This window comes from Kwoniella shandongensis, chromosome 14 (assembly GCF_008629635.2).
Source record: "Kwoniella shandongensis chromosome 14, complete sequence".
Lineage (NCBI taxonomy): Eukaryota > Fungi > Basidiomycota > Tremellomycetes > Tremellales > Cryptococcaceae > Kwoniella > Kwoniella shandongensis.
The window spans coordinates 263,284-284,909 of NC_089300.1; the positions used below are offsets into that span (position 1 = coordinate 263,284).

The 21,626-nt window shown below is 49.7% G+C and overlaps 12 protein-coding genes across 12 annotated transcripts; 7 read left to right on the top strand and 5 right to left on the bottom strand.

Moving 5' to 3' along the window:
• Window positions 1-222: 222 nt before the first annotated feature.
• On the top strand, window positions 223-1,349 carry CI109_107181 (uncharacterized protein; the record flags this gene model as incomplete). The annotated part of the gene is made up of 3 exons (XM_032003638.1): window positions 223-256; window positions 339-999; window positions 1,058-1,349. The coding sequence occupies 3 exons, from the start codon at window positions 223-225 to the stop codon at window positions 1,347-1,349; spliced, it is 987 nt and encodes a 328-aa protein (XP_031862051.1).
• A 341-nt stretch (window positions 1,350-1,690) lies between these two features.
• CI109_107182 (ribosomal protein L35) lies at window positions 1,691-2,580 on the bottom strand (the record flags this gene model as incomplete). Its single annotated transcript, XM_065967976.1, has 4 exons — window positions 1,691-1,726; window positions 2,014-2,103; window positions 2,280-2,288; window positions 2,383-2,580. The coding sequence occupies 4 exons, from the start codon at window positions 2,578-2,580 to the stop codon at window positions 1,691-1,693; spliced, it is 333 nt and encodes a 110-aa protein (XP_065824048.1).
• A 641-nt stretch (window positions 2,581-3,221) lies between these two features.
• Window positions 3,222-3,665, top strand: CI109_107183 (histone H4; the record flags this gene model as incomplete). Its single annotated transcript, XM_032003640.1, has 3 exons — window positions 3,222-3,304; window positions 3,364-3,440; window positions 3,514-3,665. 3 exons carry the CDS (start codon window positions 3,222-3,224, stop codon window positions 3,663-3,665), a joined length of 312 nt encoding a protein of 103 aa, XP_031862053.1.
• Window positions 3,666-4,263: 598 nt separating this feature from the next.
• CI109_107184 (uncharacterized protein) lies at window positions 4,264-5,834 on the bottom strand (the record flags this gene model as incomplete). The annotated part of the gene is made up of 6 exons (XM_032003641.1): window positions 4,264-4,683; window positions 4,749-4,908; window positions 4,993-5,319; window positions 5,498-5,620; window positions 5,730-5,753; window positions 5,809-5,834. 6 exons carry the CDS (start codon window positions 5,832-5,834, stop codon window positions 4,264-4,266), a joined length of 1,080 nt encoding a protein of 359 aa, XP_031862054.1.
• A 437-nt stretch (window positions 5,835-6,271) lies between these two features.
• CI109_107185 (actin) lies at window positions 6,272-8,401 on the top strand (the record flags this gene model as incomplete). Its single annotated transcript, XM_065967977.1, has 9 exons — window positions 6,272-6,566; window positions 6,791-6,808; window positions 6,871-6,881; window positions 7,022-7,092; window positions 7,145-7,213; window positions 7,266-8,029; window positions 8,088-8,165; window positions 8,220-8,307; window positions 8,368-8,401. 9 exons carry the CDS (start codon window positions 6,272-6,274, stop codon window positions 8,399-8,401), a joined length of 1,428 nt encoding a protein of 475 aa, XP_065824049.1.
• Window positions 8,402-8,874: 473 nt separating this feature from the next.
• CI109_107186 (uncharacterized protein) lies at window positions 8,875-10,014 on the top strand (the record flags this gene model as incomplete). The annotated part of the gene is made up of 5 exons (XM_032003643.1): window positions 8,875-8,946; window positions 9,115-9,213; window positions 9,361-9,460; window positions 9,565-9,627; window positions 9,779-10,014. The coding sequence occupies 5 exons, from the start codon at window positions 8,875-8,877 to the stop codon at window positions 10,012-10,014; spliced, it is 570 nt and encodes a 189-aa protein (XP_031862056.1).
• Window positions 10,015-10,329: 315 nt separating this feature from the next.
• On the bottom strand, window positions 10,330-11,893 carry CI109_107187 (uncharacterized protein; the record flags this gene model as incomplete). Its single annotated transcript, XM_032003644.1, has 5 exons — window positions 10,330-10,471; window positions 10,561-11,030; window positions 11,170-11,283; window positions 11,397-11,457; window positions 11,643-11,893. 5 exons carry the CDS (start codon window positions 11,891-11,893, stop codon window positions 10,330-10,332), a joined length of 1,038 nt encoding a protein of 345 aa, XP_031862057.1.
• Window positions 11,894-12,196: 303 nt separating this feature from the next.
• CI109_107188 (uncharacterized protein) lies at window positions 12,197-14,905 on the top strand (the record flags this gene model as incomplete). Its single annotated transcript, XM_065967978.1, has 4 exons — window positions 12,197-12,233; window positions 12,343-12,514; window positions 12,641-13,941; window positions 14,040-14,905. 4 exons carry the CDS (start codon window positions 12,197-12,199, stop codon window positions 14,903-14,905), a joined length of 2,376 nt encoding a protein of 791 aa, XP_065824050.1.
• A 279-nt stretch (window positions 14,906-15,184) lies between these two features.
• On the bottom strand, window positions 15,185-16,974 carry CI109_107189 (uncharacterized protein; the record flags this gene model as incomplete). Its single annotated transcript, XM_032003646.1, has 5 exons — window positions 15,185-15,245; window positions 15,309-15,385; window positions 15,500-16,488; window positions 16,569-16,633; window positions 16,715-16,974. The coding sequence occupies 5 exons, from the start codon at window positions 16,972-16,974 to the stop codon at window positions 15,185-15,187; spliced, it is 1,452 nt and encodes a 483-aa protein (XP_031862059.1).
• A 255-nt stretch (window positions 16,975-17,229) lies between these two features.
• On the top strand, window positions 17,230-19,046 carry CI109_107190 (mitochondrial 37S ribosomal protein mS29; the record flags this gene model as incomplete). The annotated part of the gene is made up of 9 exons (XM_032003647.1): window positions 17,230-17,311; window positions 17,379-17,467; window positions 17,532-17,603; window positions 17,665-17,766; window positions 17,832-17,943; window positions 18,001-18,093; window positions 18,156-18,435; window positions 18,494-18,638; window positions 18,702-19,046. The coding sequence occupies 9 exons, from the start codon at window positions 17,230-17,232 to the stop codon at window positions 19,044-19,046; spliced, it is 1,320 nt and encodes a 439-aa protein (XP_031862060.1).
• A 138-nt stretch (window positions 19,047-19,184) lies between these two features.
• CI109_107191 (uncharacterized protein) lies at window positions 19,185-20,097 on the bottom strand (the record flags this gene model as incomplete). Its single annotated transcript, XM_032003648.2, has 4 exons — window positions 19,185-19,333; window positions 19,391-19,462; window positions 19,547-19,830; window positions 20,018-20,097. The coding sequence occupies 4 exons, from the start codon at window positions 20,095-20,097 to the stop codon at window positions 19,185-19,187; spliced, it is 585 nt and encodes a 194-aa protein (XP_031862061.2).
• A 501-nt stretch (window positions 20,098-20,598) lies between these two features.
• Window positions 20,599-21,392, top strand: CI109_107192 (uncharacterized protein; the record flags this gene model as incomplete). Its single annotated transcript, XM_032003649.1, has 3 exons — window positions 20,599-20,979; window positions 21,105-21,196; window positions 21,314-21,392. 3 exons carry the CDS (start codon window positions 20,599-20,601, stop codon window positions 21,390-21,392), a joined length of 552 nt encoding a protein of 183 aa, XP_031862062.1.
• Between the last annotated feature and the right edge of the window lie 234 nt (window positions 21,393-21,626).

Below are 21,626 nucleotides of genomic sequence, written 5' to 3' on the forward strand. Positions count from 1 at the left end.
TCCAACATTACATTCCTCATCACGACCTGGTGTCTCAAAGTCTTCATACTATCGATTGATTCGAACCGACTCAGACTCAGACTGTATCGTACCGTGTCGTATCGTTCTTGAAGGACATACAATCGCACACTTATAAAAAGCTCGCTACGAAATCCGGAAATAGGATTGTCGAACATTCTTATCGTCTAAGCTTTCTCACGCAACTATATTAGAAACGCAAAGATGAAGTTGTCTCTCGCATTGCTTGCTACGCTGGGTTAGTCTACTCTTCGCCTTGTCCTCTCCTTCGTCTTCATGTGTCAACACTGACATTCTCCATCCTCCTTGCCCACCCATAGCCGTTAGCACATCCGCTACACCTATCCGAATCATCACCATCACCCCTTTGTCCGACGCTTTCCTACCTTCTGACGAGATAGTCGCCTCCCTCCCTCACTCGCACTTTGACGATTATCCCTCTGTACAACAAGTACAAGTACAACCGCAAACGTCCGAAGCTGGTTCTTCGGAAGCACGACCATGTCATGGATCTAGAAATGGTCTCTCCTCCATCCTCTCTCGAATAGGTTTTCCTTCTTCTTCGTCCTCTTCCTCGGCTTCTGAGGAATCAGATCGAGGGAGCTTGTTCGATATTTGGCGATCATTGTTTCACGAAGCGGAAGAACGTGTTGCCCCCATTCTCGAAAGTGGGATCGTAAAGATCTCATCGTATCATACCGATAATGAGAATGGCGTGTCGACAATTTCTAAGAGTGATAAGACGCCAGAGATCAAATGGTGGAGACCTGCTACGGGAGAAGGAAGCGGAAAAGGAAGATGGGAAGTGAAGGATGGTAGAGGGGAATGGAGAAAACCGAGAAAGGGAGAACAGCCACCTAGAAGAGGAGGTGCTCAAACCCTCGTCCATACTCAAGCTCAAGCTCAGGCTCAGGATCAGGAACGACCACCTCATCATCACCACAATCATCCTCGCCCTTCATCTGAACGAGCAATAGTTCGGTGAGTTAACCGCCCTCCTTCTTGGGTAGACAAAGACTAACTCCCCCTTTTGATACAGATTCCACCGAGCACTGAACCACCTCACCGCCATTGAAGGGACAGCTTTAGCACTAGTCATTGGCATTGGACTCGGTTCTATCGTTCATGTTGTGTTTATGCTCCTCCTTCTCTCTTTCAGGAGAATACGCTATGGGTGTAAATCCAACAACAGAGAACAGATCAGGTTGGAAGGAGGGGAAGATGAGGACGTTTCGCTGCAGAAGGAGGCAGCGGCTCACGAGGAGGTCTTACCTGCTTATGAGGCAGAGGAGAATCGGAGGATGATAGTGGATGAGAAGGTGCATCTGTAATGAAATTAGACACAGAGGAGACGGATGTCAAGGACACAACTATTGTAGATTAGCTTATTATAATGTTAGTATGTACGATGCACCGATAATCATCGCCACCTTGGTCTGGTGTAGAACACATGACGAACGACCAATTGGACATTTCTTATGATCAGAATTCAGAAGGTGATGGTACACTCTTCTGCCGAGCAGATAGATCGGAATCACAATTCTATTTCGCTCCGTACCTGTACTAGTAGCTATTCTACTTCTTGTTAATATTCTTCTAGCATGGCGAGACTTAGATCAGGTGTGTGACCATGGGACGGTGCAACGGATGACAGACTGAAAGGTGTATACATCTAAGCGTACGGTAACAGCTTTCTCAACTTCTTCGCCTGCGGTATAAAAAACAAGGATGTATCAGCACAATTCAACATCATCCCCTCATCAACATCGGCCGTACTAGATGTCCCTTTCCGTTACAAAACCGTAACGAGGACAAAGCGGGTCATCCGCCCTATCTGTCCCTGCCTCGTCCTGTGACAGAAGTGTTCTCCAACCGAGTCTGACCACCTTCCATCCGTTGGAAGCGATTCTTTTCTCCCTCCTTCATTACAATAATCTGGACAACGAGACCGCTCTCTTACACACCTCGAAGGATACAAGAAGAAACAAAGCTCACCTGAGTTTTCGTAACATATGTAGATTTGGCTAGTCTATTTATATGGTTGGACGAGAGCGGTGTGTTCAAATGTGCTTTTCCAGCTTTTGCCTGAGGGAGGGTAAAGGAGAGAACGATCAGCGTTGCATCAGGAAGACCTATACGCCCTCGATGTCGAGTTGAAACACCGCAGCCAAGGGGCTCTGCGGATCGATGGGACGAGATGACTGTCACTCGTAGTCCTGGAGTAATCCGGACCACTTGCTGTTATAAAACTGTTGACTCACTCGTTTGAACTATCAGATAGAACACAGTCAGCTTACATCTCACCCATGTCCCTCTGTGAAAGGAAGATAACAGCTGATGTGAGGTCGAAACGACAACACTCACCATCCCTGAAGCATTCGCAAAGAACCTCTTCTTACTTCCTGAATGAGATTTGACCTTGTGTCCTGCCATCGATATCGCTGAAGAAGAGAATGGAGCGGTGGTGAGAGGGAGTGATGTTGGACGAGCGAGAGTGAGAGGGAGTCGGGATGGACCGGCGAGGGCGGATGGACGGAAGAACAGACGAGGAAGAAATGACATGCTGCGTGGGTGTATGATTGTGACGGTGTGTGGTAAAAGGTGACTTAGATGAGGCGTTGGGTATGATCGATTGACTACTCCTTCTATTGAGTGAGCCGGAAGCTTGAGCGAAGCACTTTTCGACATCTCGTCTCGGAACAGAAGTCGAAATACTCGGCTGGAAAGTTACGTAAGTCTAAAAGGGAAATGGGATCTGGAACGAATTTCATTTAGTCCTCCCATATAATCGGTGGACATTTACACTCACGTGACATATCCCCGTGTGTAGCATCGGGATTTTGATAACCCCGTTGATTCCTCTCGTTGATAGCTTGTTGTTTGGTTGTGTGTCAGTGTGCGTGTTCGATGTGATGTTCCCTCCCTCCACCCTTGCGTGCGTGCGTGCGCGCGTCACCCTCGTTCTCTGGTACAGTGGTCAGCTGGTACTGCTAGTATATAATCAACTCTGATCTCCGCGATTGTTCTTATTTCTTTCTCATCCCAACAAATCATCAATCAATCACTCTCACTCTCACTCTTGACTTTTGGTAAGTCCATCCTACCCAATCACTCTACTCTATCCATCATTGTTACATACACACGTGCTTACACCTCCACCACCTCGCAGTCACTCACCAACCCAACACACTTAATAAATCACAATGTCTGGACGAGGAAAAGGCGGCAAGGGTCTCGGAAAGGGTGGTGCCAAGCGACACAGGAAAGTTCTGCGAGACAACATCCAGTGGGTACCATATCAGCATATAACAGATTAGACCATTACTGATCCGTACTTTGTTGCAGGGGTATCACTAAGCCCGCTATCCGACGTCTCGCACGACGAGGTGGTGTCAAGCGTATCTCCGGTCTCATCTACGAGGGTGAGCATTCTTCTCCTTTCCCATCACTGCTAGTCACATTGAAACTGATGTTGTGGTTTTTCCACTTGCGCAGAGACCCGAGGTGTCCTCAAGATCTTCCTCGAGTCAGTCATCCGAGACTCTGTCACTTACACCGAGCACGCCAAGAGGAAGACCGTCACTTCCCTCGATGTCGTCTACGCCCTCAAGCGACAAGGTCGAACTCTTTACGGTTTCGGCGCATAATTCTTCTCTTCTCTACTTTCAGTAGGGTTTGTTTTTTGTAATGTAGTGGAACCTACCTTCGTTTTTCGCTTTTTATACATTTTTATAACTTGGCCCCTTTGTGTGCGCCCATAGTTAAGTAGTTGAATCCCCGTCATGGGTGAGAGAGAGACAGAGACAGAGACACATGTGAGATGTATCATGTGAACGAGAAGCAAGCAATGACACCAGACAGCAATGGGTCTTCAAGAGCAACGCATTATTATGAACAGCCTTGATGCATTCTCCCGAAGACTCGCGATCTGATCGTGCATCAACGCCTCGAGTAGTGATACCATCATAGTGTCTCAGTAGCCGATCGTGATTGCGAGACATACAGGTGCAAAGAGGGCTTACTGCAGGGTTACAAGGTGACGTGGGCGTAGACGGCTCTCGCTACAACCGGGTGCAGTTTCATAACCTCGTCGCGTAAGGTTGAGAACCATGGCAACCGCATCGCTACCACTCAATCGGATAACAGCTTGCACTGACTTCTATACTATCGCATAAGCTCATAAATGCATGTAATTAACATCTTGTACACAACCCCCTCCCCGTCACCCATTTCACGACACTCGTCTCACTTCGGCGCTTGATCATCTTCCTTCTTCGTCTCTTCCAAACTCATTGCTATCGCTCTTGCGATCGCCTCGTCCTCATCCTCTTCCTCACCCTCATCCATATCCACATCTTCTCCTCGACTCAGTGCCATCGCTCTTCTCAACTCTTCGTCATCATCTTCCTCCTCTTCCGCATCAATGCCTGGAGCAACGCCCGAATCTCCTGGGGCCATTGGAATATCCGGGTCGTTGGGGTTAGATAGTGGTTGTGTCAATGCTGATGGGAGTAGTGTCGCGTTGGTGGTTTCTGGCTCCGCAGCGGCGGGGGCGGGTGCTGCTGTTGGAGGTGTAGGAGCAGATGGTCCTGCTTCGTTTGCTGCAGGGGCAGGAGCAGACCGCGCAGCCGCTTCTTGGGCTTCTTGCAGAGACATTCGGATCGCCTAGTGATTCACATAAGTTGGCCAGTCAGCAATCTGCAGTTCGCTTCGCCACAAGAGACACCCACCATCGCAAGCTCGGGGTCCATGTTCGGGTCCAGTCCATCTGCATCAACACCCTCCCCTCCACCGACACCAGGGATGGGATGTTCTCCGTCAAACAGGATGGGTGAAGAGGCGATCACGTCTGATAAGAATTGAGGACCGGGAGGGACCGAGACGAGGTGACTGCGAACGAGGAACGAACAATGAGCATTTCAAACATAAGAGAAGAGGGCAGGTACCATCCTGTATGACCTCCATTGAACTCACGAATCACCTCCACCAGCACCTTCGATCAACTGACCCAACTTCTCATCATTCTCCCTCCCCTCCTCTCCAAATGTGACAATGTCTATCAAGACGTTGTTCTTTCTCAACTTTCTACCCAACTTGCTCAGACTTTCTGCGGAATCTTCGAGCGGTGAACCGACGAAGACGACGATACGTTGGCGTTGGTTTTTGTTCTCGCGGTGTTTGAGAGCGAGTTGGGCGATGGAGATGGCGGTGGAAAGGTCGGCTGTTCCGGAAACAAGGACTTTGGAGAGGGAGGAAAGGAGACGTCCTAGGTCGTTGGTTGGTGTAGCCAGAAGAGCGGGACTGGGAGTTCGTGCGAAGTGCCAGATGATCGAGAGGCGTGATCGATTTGATAAGATGAGTGGTAGATAGAGTGAGATGTCGGTGCAGGCAACGTCACAATTGTCAAAGGGAGGAAAGGAAAGAAAGCAGAGGTCAGCATCTGATGATGTATTCTCAGTTTAGCAACGTCTGCACTCACGCCTTTCCGGCCATCGTCATTAGACCAACAGCAGACTCGGGATTGGAATCCGTCTTTGCTGTGAAGACGGTCTGAACAGCTTCTGCCTGAGCCTGGAATCGAGTTGGGGCGTAGTCGCCATTTCTACAGATACGAATGAACAGAATCAGTCAGCTTGGGCCTCTTCCTACCTTGACCTGAGCATGCACTAGAGCTTGCTCGATCCGAGTGCTTGGAAAGTGGAGGAACACACCTCATGTACTCGCTGTTATCGAGCCTGTAGAGCTGTCAGCGGGTGTCTTTTGAACACCAGGGAGGTATTGGTGACTCACACTAGCATGCATGATTCGAGAGGCATCTTGTCTGATTGATTCTATTGTTTCTATTTATGCAAGGTTGAAGTTAGTTGAACCCATTCAACGACAAACGTCAAACGTCACTCATCACCAGCTTAGCAGTAGTACCGGACTCTACGAGGCGACGCGCAACCGGTGTCTTCACTGCCACAAGATAACGCCGAACAGCACCATTATGCTAATCCCGATTCAGGGATAACTGTTCCCACCGTGGACGCACCGGCGTCACCGCATCGCCCTTCCAGCGCGCACACTCACACTCACAGCATGCACCACCCCCTCGTTCACTCACTATCTATCTTATTGTCCATCTCCCCCTTCCTCATTGTTGATCGCTAATCAATCAGTCTCGTTTCTCAAAACAGCCCAATCCTTTTACTCTCTTCAACTCTTATCCCTACTTGTGAGTACCCTCTCTGCTGTAATGTTTGTGAGCGCGATGGGGCAGGACGTCGGACAGGAAGGATTGCAAGGAGGGGGCTCGTCGTTGTTCTCGATGGTGTGTCCAATGTCAAGAGGTCAAGAACCATCTTCGATCATTTGCCTTCCGAATGACACGTCAGCATGGGTCCTTCGAGTGGAGAAGGGAGACGTTACTCGCTCCCTCGTCGACGACGTTGATCTCCCCACTTCGATGGACAATATCACCGATGGAGGTTATGGTTCGGCCATTATTCCACGAGCGCAGCTTGGGGCAGTGTTCACTGCACCCGGCGTTCCTCGTGCTTGGCATCGTGCATCCACCTTTCTTGCTGTGTCGCTTGAATGGTCCAGCTGTGATGCCAGACATTGAGAACGTCGCGCAGCCCTTCGGACATGTTCCGTCGAGCGCGCTGCACGGACCGCCTCCTTTCGAGTTTGTCAACTCCTTCGTTTGGGCGATAAATATCTCTTTCTTTCCGTATTGCGGCAACGTCTCCTACTACTCCAGTCGCTGACTATCGTTGTCTCATCGCAGTATATAGATCATCAATATGTGAGTCTTGATAGTCCACCTGGACGCGGATGACCGAAGCTGACTGACCTTTACTCTTGTAGGGAGGACGAGGGTAAGCCTAACACCGATTCTAATTTTGCGTATATTTCAATGCTGACATTTCCCTCTCCCTGTTCATTACAGTTGCTGCCCTTGTAAGTTGGCCCCCCTGCTTCCTTCTGGAGAATGTCACAGCTGATTGCATTCCTGTAGGTTATCGACAATGGTTCCGGTATGTGCAAGGCCGGTTTCGCCGGTGACGATGCTCCCCGAGCTGTCTTCCCGTGAGTATGCGGTACGAAGCCATTCCTCACTATGCTGATATCGAATTCTCAGTTCCATCGTCGGTCGACCCCGACACCACGGTGTGATGGTTGGTATGGGCCAGAAGGACTCCTACGTGGGGTGAGCGACTTTGCCCGGTATACAGCTGGAGGTTGTACTAACATCCCGACAGTGACGAGGCTCAGTCCAAGCGAGGTATCCTTACTCTCAAGTACCCCATCGAGCACGGTATCGTCACCAACTGGGACGACATGGAGAAGATCTGGCACCACACCTTCTACAACGAGCTCCGAGTCGCCCCCGAAGAGCACCCTGTCCTTCTCACCGAGGCTCCCCTTAACCCCAAGCAAAACCGAGAGAAGATGACCCAGATCATGTTCGAGACCTTCAACGCCCCCGCTTTCTACGTCTCTATCCAGGCCGTCCTCTCCCTTTACGCTTCCGGTCGAACCACCGGTATCGTTCTCGACTCTGGTGACGGTGTTTCCCACACTGTCCCCATCTACGAAGGTTTCTCTCTCCCCCACGCCATCCTCCGTCTCGATCTTGCCGGTCGTGACTTGACCGAGTACCTCGTCAAGTGCTTGACTGAGCGAGGTTACCCCTTCACCACCTCTGCCGAGAAGGAAATCGTCCGAGACATCAAGGAGAAGCTTTGTTACGTCGCCCTCGACTTTGAGCAGGAGCTCCAAACCGCCGCTCAGTCTTCTCAACTCGAGAAGTCTTACGAGCTTCCCGACGGTCAGGTCATCACCATCGGTTCCGAGCGATTCCGATGTCCCGAGGCCCTCTTCCAACCCTCATTCTTGGGTCTTGAAGCGGCTGGTATCCATGAGACCACTTACAACTCTATCATGAAGTGTGACCTTGACATCAGGAAGGACTTGTACGGTAACATTGTCATGTCTGGTGGTACCACCATGTACAACGGTATTGGTGAGTAGATTGTGTGATACGATGAGTGTTGTGAAGGGTGCTGATCGTGACGTTATAGCCGACCGAATGCAGAAGGAGATCACCGCCCTTGCTCCCTCTTCCATGAAGGTCAAGATCGTCTCTCCCCCCGAGCGAAGTGAGTCAGAAGTCTGTTGATGGAAAAGAGCGATTGCTGATAGTAAATTCGCAGAGTACTCCGTCTGGATCGGTGGTTCTATTCTTGCCTCTCTCTCTACCTTCCAGCAGATGTGGATCGCCAAGAGCGAGTACGACGAGAGGTGAGTGACTAAGGTGGTGATCTTGGAGCATGGAGGCTGACTTTCACTTGAACTTCGCAGCGGTCCCTCAATCGTTCACCGAAAGTGCTTCTAAGCGTAGGGCGAAGTGGACGTGGGCTGGAAAAGTGGATTCTGGCCGAGTGTCACGACGGCCTAGTTGTAGATTCTTGGACGGGTCTTCTTTCTCTATACTCCTTTTTTAACTCTTTGTCTCGAGAATATTATGAAAATGAATTGATGCCGATTAGTTTGTTGCGGGTTGCAGTTGTGGGGTTGCAATAGCAGGTAGCAGGTGCAGGTGGTCGTGCTTGTGCAGTCAATGATATCAATCTGTCTGTTCGTGGAAACGATGTTTGTGTGAAGATGGTGCTTATCTAAAACTGCCACAAGTGGAAAAGGGCAGTGAACCGCTTACCGAGGGTTTTTTGTATCGCTACACATGGCAGATAACGGGTTACACACCATTCACTCGTTATAGCGATCGATTGTCAGGTTTCTCTTTCACTTTTGTTTGTTTATATTTCTTCTCTTACCTTAGTCTATCCGGACGATCAAAAGCTATTCGCGATGGCGTTCTATCAATCTGTAGTATTGGGCTCGTGCTCTTTCCTCTTGGGAATGGTCTTCGTCTCACAAGTCGTGCGTCTTCCCTTTCCATCCGCTTCCCCCCTCTCCCTCTCCTTCTCACACCCACATACACTATGGAGACTCCCCTGTTACCTACACAAAAAGTAGATACCTGTCAGAGTCCTTGTCCAGGCGTATGGACTATGTGTGGTTGCTAATCCCTCTCCTCTTGCTGTACAGGTTGATATCCCTCTTTTGTATATGCCCGTCACTAAGCAAGCTCTCGAAAATGCCTACTCGTTCTACGAAATGTGGTACGAAGCTCCAGGAGCTGTCAAGGTGAGTCATTCATCCTCCCTCCCTCCCTCCCTTCCCTCCCTTCCTTCCCTTTCCTGTTCCCTCTCAAGAGGTGTCGATCGACGTTGTATACCTATATCCAGCCATCGGGCCTTCTTTAGTCGTAAGCTGATTTTGTTTGCGACGCAGGCCTTGTTCCACGTCGCTTTGGGTCTTCCTATGATCGTCCTCCTTATCAAGTTACACAAATGGAATGAATCTGCCATGTTCTTCGATGGCTCCTCAGTCGGTATGTCTCAAACTACATCTCTGCTCTTGAGTATCACATAATTCAGAGCTAGCGTGTGTCGTCGTGTCATGTCAAGTGCTAATTCCGTTTGGTATGATCGATAGCTATGCACCTCGCTACTATCATCTTGTACTTGACGGTCCACATTCAAAGTTTGAGGACCTTCCGTGAGTTCCTTCTCCGGCTTGGATGGTGTAGTATCGTAGCTGACAGTTGAACCTTCTGCTTTCCTTCTCTCCCCTGTCATCTCAACCACTACCATTCACCCCTTTCATCCATGACCGTCCCCGCCCCCACCCCCCGCTCGTCACCGCACAGTCCCCGAATCGACCACCACCACCTCCTTCTCCATCCTCCCTCCTCCCCCTCCTCGCGAAGTCCCACCCACAGAGGACGAGCGTGTCGAAGCCGTCCGAGTCTTGGCAGCTGCTAATGCTCTCGTCGGATTGCTGACAATGGGAGTGATCGGGATGCAGATCGGACAAGAGTATGCGAGGAGACAGGAGGAGAAGGAGCAGAGGGAGTTGGACTTGAAGGTGAAGAAGGATTTGTAGGACAAGAGGGGGGATACGAATTGAAGTGAGAGGAAGAGTGAACAGAAGGGGACTGTGTGAAGTGAGGGGATGAGTAGGGACATTGAGGCTACAGTGGCAGAGGACGATGTAAAACGCATTTGGACATCGTATATGCTCCTGCAATGATTGTCCAGAGTGTCCGCTATATTGGTGCGAAGTATGTTATGAATGCATAATACAACAATCGATTGACGGCTCGATTACCTCCCAGAACATATGCGATGATCTGCGGGATACTTGAAAACTAGGTCTCCATTCGACCAGCGCCGTCCCATCCTTAGTCCAGATCTTCGTTTACACCCTATACAAATGCACTTCTTCGTCCCATGCTGCGCTAGCTAATAACCCTTCATCGAACAGGGCCCACCCTACACCCATTACGAACTCCGAATGATCGGAATGACATGACCCCATTCCCGGATTCGTAGTTGACCACCTACGCAAAGACACTCCACATTAGCAACGTACCTGTCACCGTTGACAGAGGAAGGTAGACGATGACTGTGGACTGTGGACTGCACTCACGTCCTGCAGGTCATATCGTAAGATGTGGAAGCTAAAAGATCCGCTTTGTGTGGACTCCAAGCTACTTTCCTAGCTGCCAAACCATGTCTTCCAACTTCCAATCCTGCACCTGCACCTTTCGTAGATCGCATATCCCAAATTTTGATAGAGCCATCTTTGGAAGCAGTCGCTATTGTTCCTGCGACATATTTGTTCCAGTCACACGATAATATCTCGCTAGGTGCTTGGTGAGGTCCGGAGCCAACCCCAGCTGGGATGGTTTGTACGGCTCCCACTCCGGATCCTGATGGGGGGGAAGATCGGATATCGTATATGTTCAATAAGCCATCGGACGAACAGGAACATATTAGTGAGGGAGAATGGGGAGAAAATGTCGCGTTGTATAGTTGTGCTGGAGGTCCGGCTCCAGCTGGTTGACGACTGGGAGAAGGAGGGATAGTGAGGAGAGATGTCGTCCGTGTTGTTGTCCACTGAACGAAAGGGGGAAGAGAAAGAACGAATCAGTACCAATACTGACCAGTGAAAGTAGACGACGAGGAAGGACCATCTCTTCAGTCACGATGTGACAGGAGTGGTCATAACGGTGGGATGTAGAGAACCTCAACGTACCACTTTGATTGACCCGTCCCACGATGCAGTGACGAACGTATCCTTCTGCAGATTGTTCCATTCTATTGACATTATTTCTGCCGAATGTTCGTGCCACGCTTTGATCGGTAAGCCCTATCGCACGTCAGTTGTAGTCAGCACAGAACTCAGCAACGAACATGTCTTGTGCTCGCCACTTATATTCTGTCATTAAGTGTGCAGGAATCGTCTGTGACACTGAGACCCACCTCGAGAGTTATGTCAAACATCTTGATGGCACCGTTACCGCATGCCGCGACGATCTGATTTCTTGTCAAGTGTCAGCAAAGGTCTGTAGTATACACTTGGTGATCTGATTGCAGATAAATCGATTCAAGAAAGATTCATTCCTTCTCTCGCTGCCACCGAGACTTCAAAATCTGATAGCGCCCTCTACGTCGTCCAGTGTACTACGCCAAGTAGGTTCTGCTTGCTAAGGTACACCGTCCACTCACTCATGACTCTCATTCCACGCCACATCATATACACAATCTTGAGTATCAAACCCTCTGACCACTCTCACCCCACCCTGCACGTTCGGATCCAGTACCGCGATGTGTACTCTACCATTCCCTACCAGACCGAAATTCTTGCCCGAGGCAAGGGCGAAGTGAGTATCGAAGAATGGCGAGAAGGCGAGATTATGATGTGTGAATTGGGGTGTACGAAGTCTGAGAAATGGAGGAGAAGGTCCTGGTGGGAACATTGCGATTCGTTATCGGGATGGGCTTCGTTATGGGAGTATTGTCAACTGCATGTTGTTGTTATTGTCAAGGATGTTACAAATGAGGTCATTCACCTTGCACCTGCTTCTTTATAACCGGTGATCTACAACAGCATCTATCATTTCTAACCGTTCGAGAATTGATTCCGTTTCAACGACGAGCAATGATGGAATTCGCGTAAACGGTCATCTAGAATTCATGTTTGTCTGTTTTCCAAAAACATCAATCATCTTTTTCTCTTCCTCTTTCATCTGTCTTCCACATTGGCATTGTCAAGCATCAAAATGCCACCTTCTCCAGGCAGAATACATTCATTACCAGGTATGTTCTCTCTCTTCTCTCTCCACTTCGTCATAGAGCACAGATGATCGATGGTCGTTGCTGACATTCCTGTTCCTTGTTATTTCCACAAACGCGTCAACAAACACAGTCAAAGTCCTCTACAGTATCGATACCAGTCCACAATCCTATGTCACCGTTCTACACGACCGACAGGATGTATATGTACACACTGGATCTCCAGGGTATGGAGCTGAGAGCGATCAGGGACCTGTAGGGAGCTGTTCATTGAAATCTATAGCGAGAGGGATATGTTTTGCCAGGTGAGTAAGGTGGTTCATATCGTACAGCTCGTCTGTGCCACCTATCCTTCTCTCGTTTCTGACGATTCGATCCAAATATATTGGCTTACCAACGTGTTCGCTGATACTGACTCGCTCCCATCACAGCCCCGAATGCATACCAAACGCATCCACATTAGACTTCTCGGTCTACAACCTCGATCCCGCTCTTCGACGCCCATCCGCTCGAGCATTCCCCTCTTCCCCGGCCGAAGACGCCTCCTCCTGGACAGGTCGAGGTTTCCTCTCATGGTCACTTGGCGAGCCCGACCAAGGTTCCACTCTGATAAAAGGTCGACTGGTCCGCGAATACGAGTTCTCTTCGACGTACTTTGCTCCGGAAGGAGGATTGGAGGGCCTTATGGCGGCAGCGTCAAGGGGCAGCAGAGAAGATATGGATGGGAAAGGATGGGGGTTAGAAGTCGGGATTAGTCTGAGACAACTCAATCCAGAGGGAAAGGTCGAATTTCAGGGCAGAAAGGAATTCGAAGATATGTTGGCAAAGGGAAGAAGTGTGTCGGTCAGCAGTCCAGCGGCAACACCTGCGAGTGGCGGTGTTTCAGTGGGAATGAGATCGTCTCCTCATCCTTCGACAACGTCAAGACCAGTCAATGGTACACCGACAGTCACAGGAACACCACAACCTGGTCCTAGTGCTTCGAGCACTACAACCGTTCGACCGATACAACAACCAACTCCGGTTCCACTTCACTCGCAAAACCAAAATCAGAATCAAAATCAAATATCTCGACCATCCTCTTCGTCACTTCCATCACATCGTGCATCTTCTTCATCTCTCCCTCCATCATCCCTTCCACCTCATCCTTCATCATCAAATTCGAACTCAAATCTCCCTTCCTCCAGTCGACCTTCTTCAGCAGCAGGTAATCGACCGCCGCCTGTCAAACCTGATCCTCCACAGCAGACTCAACAACCCGAATCTTCTCGCGCTGCTTCCCAACAACGACAAATCACTCCGCCGCCTGTACCTCGACCAAAATCTCCACCACCTTCCACGCCATCTCGAGCCAAATTGCACGCCCTCTTACAAGCGGACGGCATGATGTCGCCTAACCTTGCAAGACATCTTGCATCCAATCCTGTACTTCGCAACTTGCTGAAAGCTGTTCCCTCCAATTCTGGTGCATTGACCGCATTGAGAAATATAACGGGCATCACAGGACCAGGACCCGGGAATGATAAGGGGAAGAAGGTGGAGAATACCAATAGGAATGGGGACGGAGATAAAGAGGATTCACCGGAAGCTACTACACCTACGCCGACGCCGAACAAGCCTCTGCCGGAACTGAGGAACATGAGAGATGGATGTTGTAATTGTGGTACGATGGTGTCGAGCTGTTGGAGAACAAAGAAGATGAAGGATGGTACGCCGAGAAAAGTGTGCGATGGTGAGTGAGAGGGGAGTCTAGGCCTTTAGGCGCGGCTATCCGTCCAAGTTGAAGAACGGCAGCAAGGGTATTGGTGCTAACATCTTGATGCCTGTTAGACTGCGGACTATACTTCAACGAACACAAACGTATGCGCCCTCCAGACTTATGGGGACCAACTCAGCTCAGACCTGGCGCATCGCAAACGACTCCCACATCTACCAACATCTCACATGATTCCAAGCGAAAGCTTCCTCACCACGATCCCTTCGCCGATGGTCCTGCTGCTGGTCTGCGATCATCCCCTCGACTCAACCGGACCAATTCTGACAAAGATACCCACACCCAGGCGTCGACATCCACACATGTCGTTCCAGAATCACCGAGAAAACGGCAGAAGACGGGTGGGAAAGCTGTTCCTCACCCAAGTCCGCGAATGGCGACGCGAGCGAGTGCAAAAGTCGAACATTCCTATCAAGGTATGGGAACGGAGGGCGATTTCTCTGCAGAAGCATTTGGCTTTTCACCAAATACCATCTTTGGGACGTCGCCGGTTGGACCGATCGGGAATGGTGATCAAGTATCTCAAAGTATAGGAAGTGTGATGAGTGGGATCATGTCGCATTCACATCCACACGACACGTCGACAGGTGGATCAACAGCAGGAGGAGGAGAGGGAGATATGGACATAACGGCCTTGCTTGCCCAAATGGAAGGAGGTGTAGATGGGTTCAGTCTCGATAGTCTCTTCACTGGTGTAGATGGTGCGGGAGGGGTGGAGTTGAGTCAGGAGATGATGGATCTTCTAGCTGGATGGGAAGGGCAGTTGGGAGCAGAAGGGTTTGGTTTGGAGGGTAGTGGCGAGGTGGCCCATGGACATGGACATGGACAGGGACACGCGCATGGTCATGCTCATGCGAATGGAGCGGGGGAAAGCGGTGCGGCGGGATCTACGAATACCGCTGCCCCTGCCAATGGGAACTAATCTTCCCACTCATAGAGCTGTATGTGTTTTAGTGTGATCAGTCAGTTTATAATAGCCCGTCTACATTCCAAGTTGTTGTTTTCTCGTATGAGTATTGGCGGATGTATTGCATATGTGCATGGTATGAATGATACAGACAGGGTGCATAGTACAGCAGTGACCGGGAGAAGCCACAATGAAGACATCGACGTTCGTAGAACACAAAGATCCAGAGCAGAGAAGCCAAGAGACCGAGGTGAAGAAGGACTAGTTCGACTCGGAACGAAAACCAACGAGGAACTATTGGAATCGCTTGTACGAGAATTTCTCGTACTCTTTCGTTCTGTTTGTTCGTCTTGGCCTGAATGAGGGAAGGAGATAAGTCAGTATGGAGCATAATGAATAGAGATGTGAGGACACTCACATGACAGGGACTCGAGGTTCGATGAGTGCTCGTTTTTGTAAAGCAAGGAAACGGTCCTTGAACAAATTACCTTCGGGCTGTGTAACAGAAAGAGTCGATAGTCAGCATTATCTCGAAAAGAATGATGACAATCAAGTGACTTGTATCGAAGACTGGCTCAAGCATGATGAAACAGACCCCAAAGTACCCACCTTGATTTGCCTCAGACTCTCTGCGAGATCCTCACCCAACTGTACTTCGACCCTCTTCTTCGCGACTCTATACTTGCCCACCTTCTCACCACCTTTCAAGAGCATCCTCTCCTTCTCCTTCTTAGCCAATTTCGCCGCTTCCTCCTTCTCCATCAATTCCTTTGCACGTCTCTCCACCTCTTTTTTGAACGCTGCGACAGAAGAGACCGAGTTTACGAGTTTTCGTCTTTCTTTCTCCGCTTTGAGTGTCTCCTCGATCGCTTTTTGTCTCAAAGCTTTGTTACGTTGAGCCTGTGTCTTTCTCTTTGAAGGTTTCTTCGACATAACCTCGGAATCTTCCCCTTCCTCTTCGTCCGAACCGACTTCACCATCACCGACCAACATGCCCGCTGCGAATTCTGAGACGAATTTGTCGGTCTTCCTCGCCTCGATGACTCCACCAAGTTTCTTGAGATGTTGGTCTAGCTCTTCCTCCTTCTTCAGAGCTTCCAGCTCTTCCTCGACAGCTGCCTTCATCAATTTCGCATGAGTCTCCGCCGAAGGATTATAACTCGTTCCTGTCTCTGGGATTTCTTCAGCGGTAGCTTTACCCGATTTCTCGAGATAAACTTCTCGTTGTCGTTGGATCGTAATGGGAGTTTTAACTTTTCTCTTCACGATTGTCTCCTCTGCAAATCCACCTTTTGCGAACTTCATCTGCACTTCCTCAACCACATCTGCACTCTCCGTCCAGACATCTTCGACGGCAGAGGGATCTCGTTTCGTTATTGATGCAGAGGTCTGGCCTGTCCCGTCGGAATAGGCCGTAGTTCGTCGGGCGATTCGTCGAAGTCGTTCTTTCTCGGCAGCGGTGAGATTGCTCTTCTTCTTGTGAGAAGCGGAAGATGAGACAGTGGTAGGTCGAGCGGTGAACGATGGGACGGCAGAACGTTCTTGCAACACAGCGAGGGAACGTAATGGTTTATGAGCTCGTTTGGCTCTCTTTGCGACTAAACGGGGTCGTAAGAAACACAATCAGCTTTTACAATCCCCATCCCCCTGTTTGAATTCGCTCAGACAGAAGACTCACCCTCGACATCTCCCACGACATCAACAGTGAACAGTTGATCATTTGACTTGGCGGCGACTCGGCCTCTATCGAAACACACCACAGTCAGTCCACGCCCTGTACCACCGCACACTACATCTGGTGTTATTTCGTGATTTCGCACTCACCCAGTCACTCTTTCCTCTTCTCTACCTTGCTCAAGAGCCTCCTCTTCCTCTCCTATATCAATGTTCTTCCTCCATGCCTTCTTGCCCTTTCGTGACGCTTGACTCAATGTCGAAGGTGCTCCCAATTCATTAGACTTTGTGCTAGCGGGAAGAGCTTTGCCTTTCCCTTTCGCTGCTTTTGAGCTTGTGCTAGCCGCAGGTCGATCGTACGGCTTTGACGCTTGCGTCGTGCTCGATTTGGATGAAGTAGTGCGCGCCATCCTGATTATCTCTAGCTAGTTGGTATGTATGATCAACACATGTATAGATGCAAGCTAGATAGATATGTATGCAGTGAGCGAGTGGACCTGTCCCATTCTCAACTTTTTTGAATAAATACGAATGGTATTTTTACCCATTTTATCCAGAAATGTCCGAACCCTCCGTCTCAGTTGCTCAGTCTCTCTATCTTGCATCTTTGACATCGTCAACTCGTACCCCTTTGCATACTCTACCTTTCTCAATCACCAAGCAACATGCGTCCTATCGTCCGATTCGCGCCTACTCCCCTCTCGAGAGGTCTGACCACTTCGGCCCCTGCTCTGGCACCCAAGAAGGGTACGTTATCGCTCTTCCCCTTCTATATTCCACAGTCGTGCTAATTGGATTGTTATTCCCAACACAGCTGCCTCTAGTCCGGCTAGTAAAGGAAGACAGGGTTTCAACCAGAAAAAGAAGGAACCTTCGTCAGGTGGTGGTGGTGGAAGTAGTAACGTGAGCCAAAAACTTCCTCGCATCCTGAGGTATATAGCTGACGTTGTGTGTACTCTTGGTACAGACCTCGATCACACTTCGATATTCCATGTCGGGTAACCCTCCAGACTTGTCAGACCTCCCGAGACTGCAACCTGTTAGCTTAGAAGATCTGTATATGATCAGTGATAGTCAGCTGACGGCTATTATCGTCACAGGACAAATACCAATCGGAACATGTTGGTAAACCTACCACTTTCGCAAAAGGGTCGTTTGAGAAGCTCAAGGCGTTCGGTCTGCCAAGGAAGCTGGAGAAGGAGGTGAGTGGGCTCAGGAGGATCGACCACAGGTGGTTTTAAGCCGGTGGTCGCTGACTTTGTGACAGCTCTCTGCGAGTGGTGGACCTGCGAGCGTGATTCGAGAAGCGACAGTAGACTTGGCAAAGCGATTAGATGGCGCCAAAAGCGGAAGTAGTAAAGCTGCGCGATACGTTCTTAGTAAGTGCGAACAACTGTCGGAGCAACAGAGCGGAGACTGATGATCTGCCCTTATAGCCGGAGAAAGAGGGAGTGGAAAGAGCATACTCTTGCTACAATCTGTGTCCTATGCTGTTGAGAGTGGATGGATAGTGCTTTACGTTCCCAAAGGTGAGTTGAGCGTATCCCTATAAGTCCAACGAGCACTGCTAAGTATCGCTTCTCGTCAAAAGCTACCGAATGGACAAACTCCTCCACGCACTACATTTACGACCCCTCAACCCAAATATTCGCACAATGGCAATCTGCCCAACAACTCCTCTCCACCCTCCTCGCCACGAACAAGGACAAACTCGATGCTATCAAATTGTCCTCGAACGTGGAGCTCGCACAGGGAAAGAATGTGGAGAAGGGATCGAGTCTGAGTGCTTTGGTGCAGTTGGGTGCAAAAGACGATAGGGTTGCCGTGAAGGCTTTGGATGCTGTGATGGGTGTTTTGGAGAAGCAGACGCAGTGAGTACAACACCTTTTTGACGAGGATGGATCGTGGGTGGGACTGACAGGTGTGTAGATATCCCGTCATGTTGGCTATCGATGAGGCTCAGACTTTGTTTACCACTTCGAAATACCGAGCACCAGACTATACACCCATCGAGCCGTATCACTTGTCTACTCCTAGATTAGCACTTGACTTCATCGCAGGACGTCGGTCATTCGTAAGTGTATCTCACATCGCTCGCTTCCTTGAGCGAGTACTAAAGAATGATCTCAACTACCAGTCTCGTGGAACAATCCTCACCTCACTGTCACTCTCCGACCCGACCAACCTCCCCTCTCCATCACTGATCTCCGCCCTTTCCCTTCCTTCCACATCACCCATAACGCCATACACCGCTCTCGACCCTTATCATCTTGAACACGCCTCTTCCGGCTTACAGAAAATCGATATCCCATTCGGTATGACCTCCAAGGAGGCCGTTGGGATCTTTGACCTTTACGCGAAGAAGGGGTGGGCACCAGGGGGGACGGATGAGTTGTTCATGGAGAACTACACAGCGAGCGCGGGGAACCCGAGGGAGATGGTGAGAGGTTTGGGGAGGACTTTCTTGGCTTTGACATCATAGGTGGACGAATAAAAAATCAATGGGCATGAACACTTCATTTGCATCACCACAAACGAAATCTACTGAACCAGAATCCTCCGTACCTCAATATGACTTCGTCAGGAATCCTACATATCTGCATTTCTCTCGCTCTCCAATCTATGCCTCCGAATCGTGAGTCGTGCTGCGACTCCCGCGATAATGACTGGTGGTGGTGTCTGTCGCGGTGGTACTGTTTGCTCGTGACCAGGTGTCCTCGAATACCACGCCCTCTTCGTCTTCGGTTTCCACTGCAGTGGCTGAAGAACCTGATCGAGTCCTTATCAGCTATCCTCTCTGACTATATTGACAGTCCATGCGCTCACCCATGCTCCACGACAGATGCGACGAGGCATCTCTATCGCCACTCGCGGTTGATGAGGGGGCGGCAGGAGAGGCTTTCGTTTTGTGTAAACAGGGAACATCAGCGGCGATAACGATATGACGCGGATATTGCGAAGAAGAAGCGCACGAACACTCACATCTAACAGTCTCAAGTTCCTCCGGACTTCGACTACGACCACGTCCTCTTCTCTCTGATTCCTCTCTCTCTGTCCACACTGTTTGCTTCCTCTTGCGACTTCGCGTAGTCCGTTTTGCCGTGGAGGGCATGACTGGCCCTGGATCGGGCATCGCGGTGGAGGACATGACTGGATCAGGATCAGGCATCTCAGAGACATTCTCGACTCTACGAAGACGATGTTTGCGATCTTTGTCGATTCGGTTGTGAATAGGAACGCAGATCTCAGGTTCCCATTGACGCGCTCTGCCTTGTCAAATTAGGGCGAAGTCTCTCAAATCGGGATGAGAATTAGGGTTCATGGCGAATGAAGACAATTTGGGTGAGGGAAAATGACTTTGGAAGTTATATTGTGGGAAGTACTACTGAACAAATGTTATTCGGCGTTGTGTGCGTTATGTAGAGCGAGTATTTGTTCTATTTGTACAGTAACTTGCCATCGGGCAACCCTTCCTTTAACACATCTTTCCTGTTGAAGGGATAGTCAATCGTCGGACTTGGGTCTTGTGACATTGTATTGAGTAAGGGGTATCCATGGTCCATCAAGCAGTGATATGTCACACATCACCCCTCAGAGCAGATCACAACCAATTTGTGGACGCGTATGTTGTTGGAAGAAAGGGGAGCGTGATGCGCCACTGGCGTTTCGTTGATCAGTCAGTCAGCATTCATATGCATGATCTCAAGAAGCTCCCCTTACGTAGGTCTCCAGCTTGTCTCATTGACATGAAACTTCCCGTCCCAAGGTCTACAGACATGCGACAGCGGCCAAGGTGAGCCAAATGCTGTTCGACTGTGGTCCAACTTCTTGCCCCTCCGCCACCAGCCACAATGGGATGTAGATCGCTCCCTCGTTATCTTTATCGAATCCGCCCATGTAAAATGTTCCGAGATGCGCCGCCACCGGTTATGGTGGAGAAGAGTCATGACAAAAGTTGGTTTACATGTACATCGATCGATGCTACATTCATACAAGACCTTTACCTGAATCAACCCACACATAGTCAAATCACCATGACAGTTCTTCGTACGCTCCCTCGACTTGCCAGACCTATCTTGTCGACCCCTGGTCGTCTGAGTCGATGTTCCCTATCCACCTCTACCCGATCTCTTAAATCCGCTGCTGTCCCCGACGACCCTTACCCACTTCCACTATCTAACCCGGACCTCGCCTCACTCGCCTCCCGATCAACGAACGCCTTGTCTGAGGATTCAGAAGAATGGGATATGCCCCAACCCCTCGATAGGACAGGTGAAGATGAGAAAACGCTAAGAGCGAGATTGGTCTATCAGACTAGGAAGAGGGGGACTCTAGAAACGGATCTAATCTTGTCAACGTTTGCGAGGGATGAGTTGCCAAAGATGTCAATGGAGGAGATGTTGCAATTTGACAAGGTAAGTGGGGTATTCGTGTTTCTGATTCGTGTGTGTGAAATTACTTGAGAGCCGGAATCGAGGACGGTGATGGTTGATGGTCAAGTCAAATCGGCACAAAGCTGATCATGATTCTACCTTTGTAGCTGCTTGACGAACCTGATTGGGACATCTTCTACTGGTCCGTGCAAAAGAGAGAACCTCCTCCCAAGTGGAAGGACACCGCCCTTCTTGCCAAGTGAGTGGCCAAGCTGTCACTTTCCTATCTACCATCTTGCGTTCATAGTTCCACTTTCCCTTCGCACTTTGAAGGGAATCCTCTAACTTGGCGTTGATATTCGATATTCCCCCTTAGACTCATCAAACACGCGAAGAACGAGGGCAAAGTCGTAAGAATGATGCCAGCGTTGATGCAGCAAGAGCCCAACCTTTGAGGTCTTGAATCCAGGTGGAGAGAAGCATAGATATTTGTGATAGTGAGCTATGAGCGATCGCTGGACGATAGACATCACATGGTTATTACACGGTAAATGCAGCATGTATCTTTTATTCTAGTGCATCAAGAAATGTGTAGTGTAATGGATAACGCTCGGATGCACCCATTGATCTTCGCCCCTCCTTTCCTCCTTTCTGTGTTTCATCAAATCTCCTTAGTACACATCATAGAA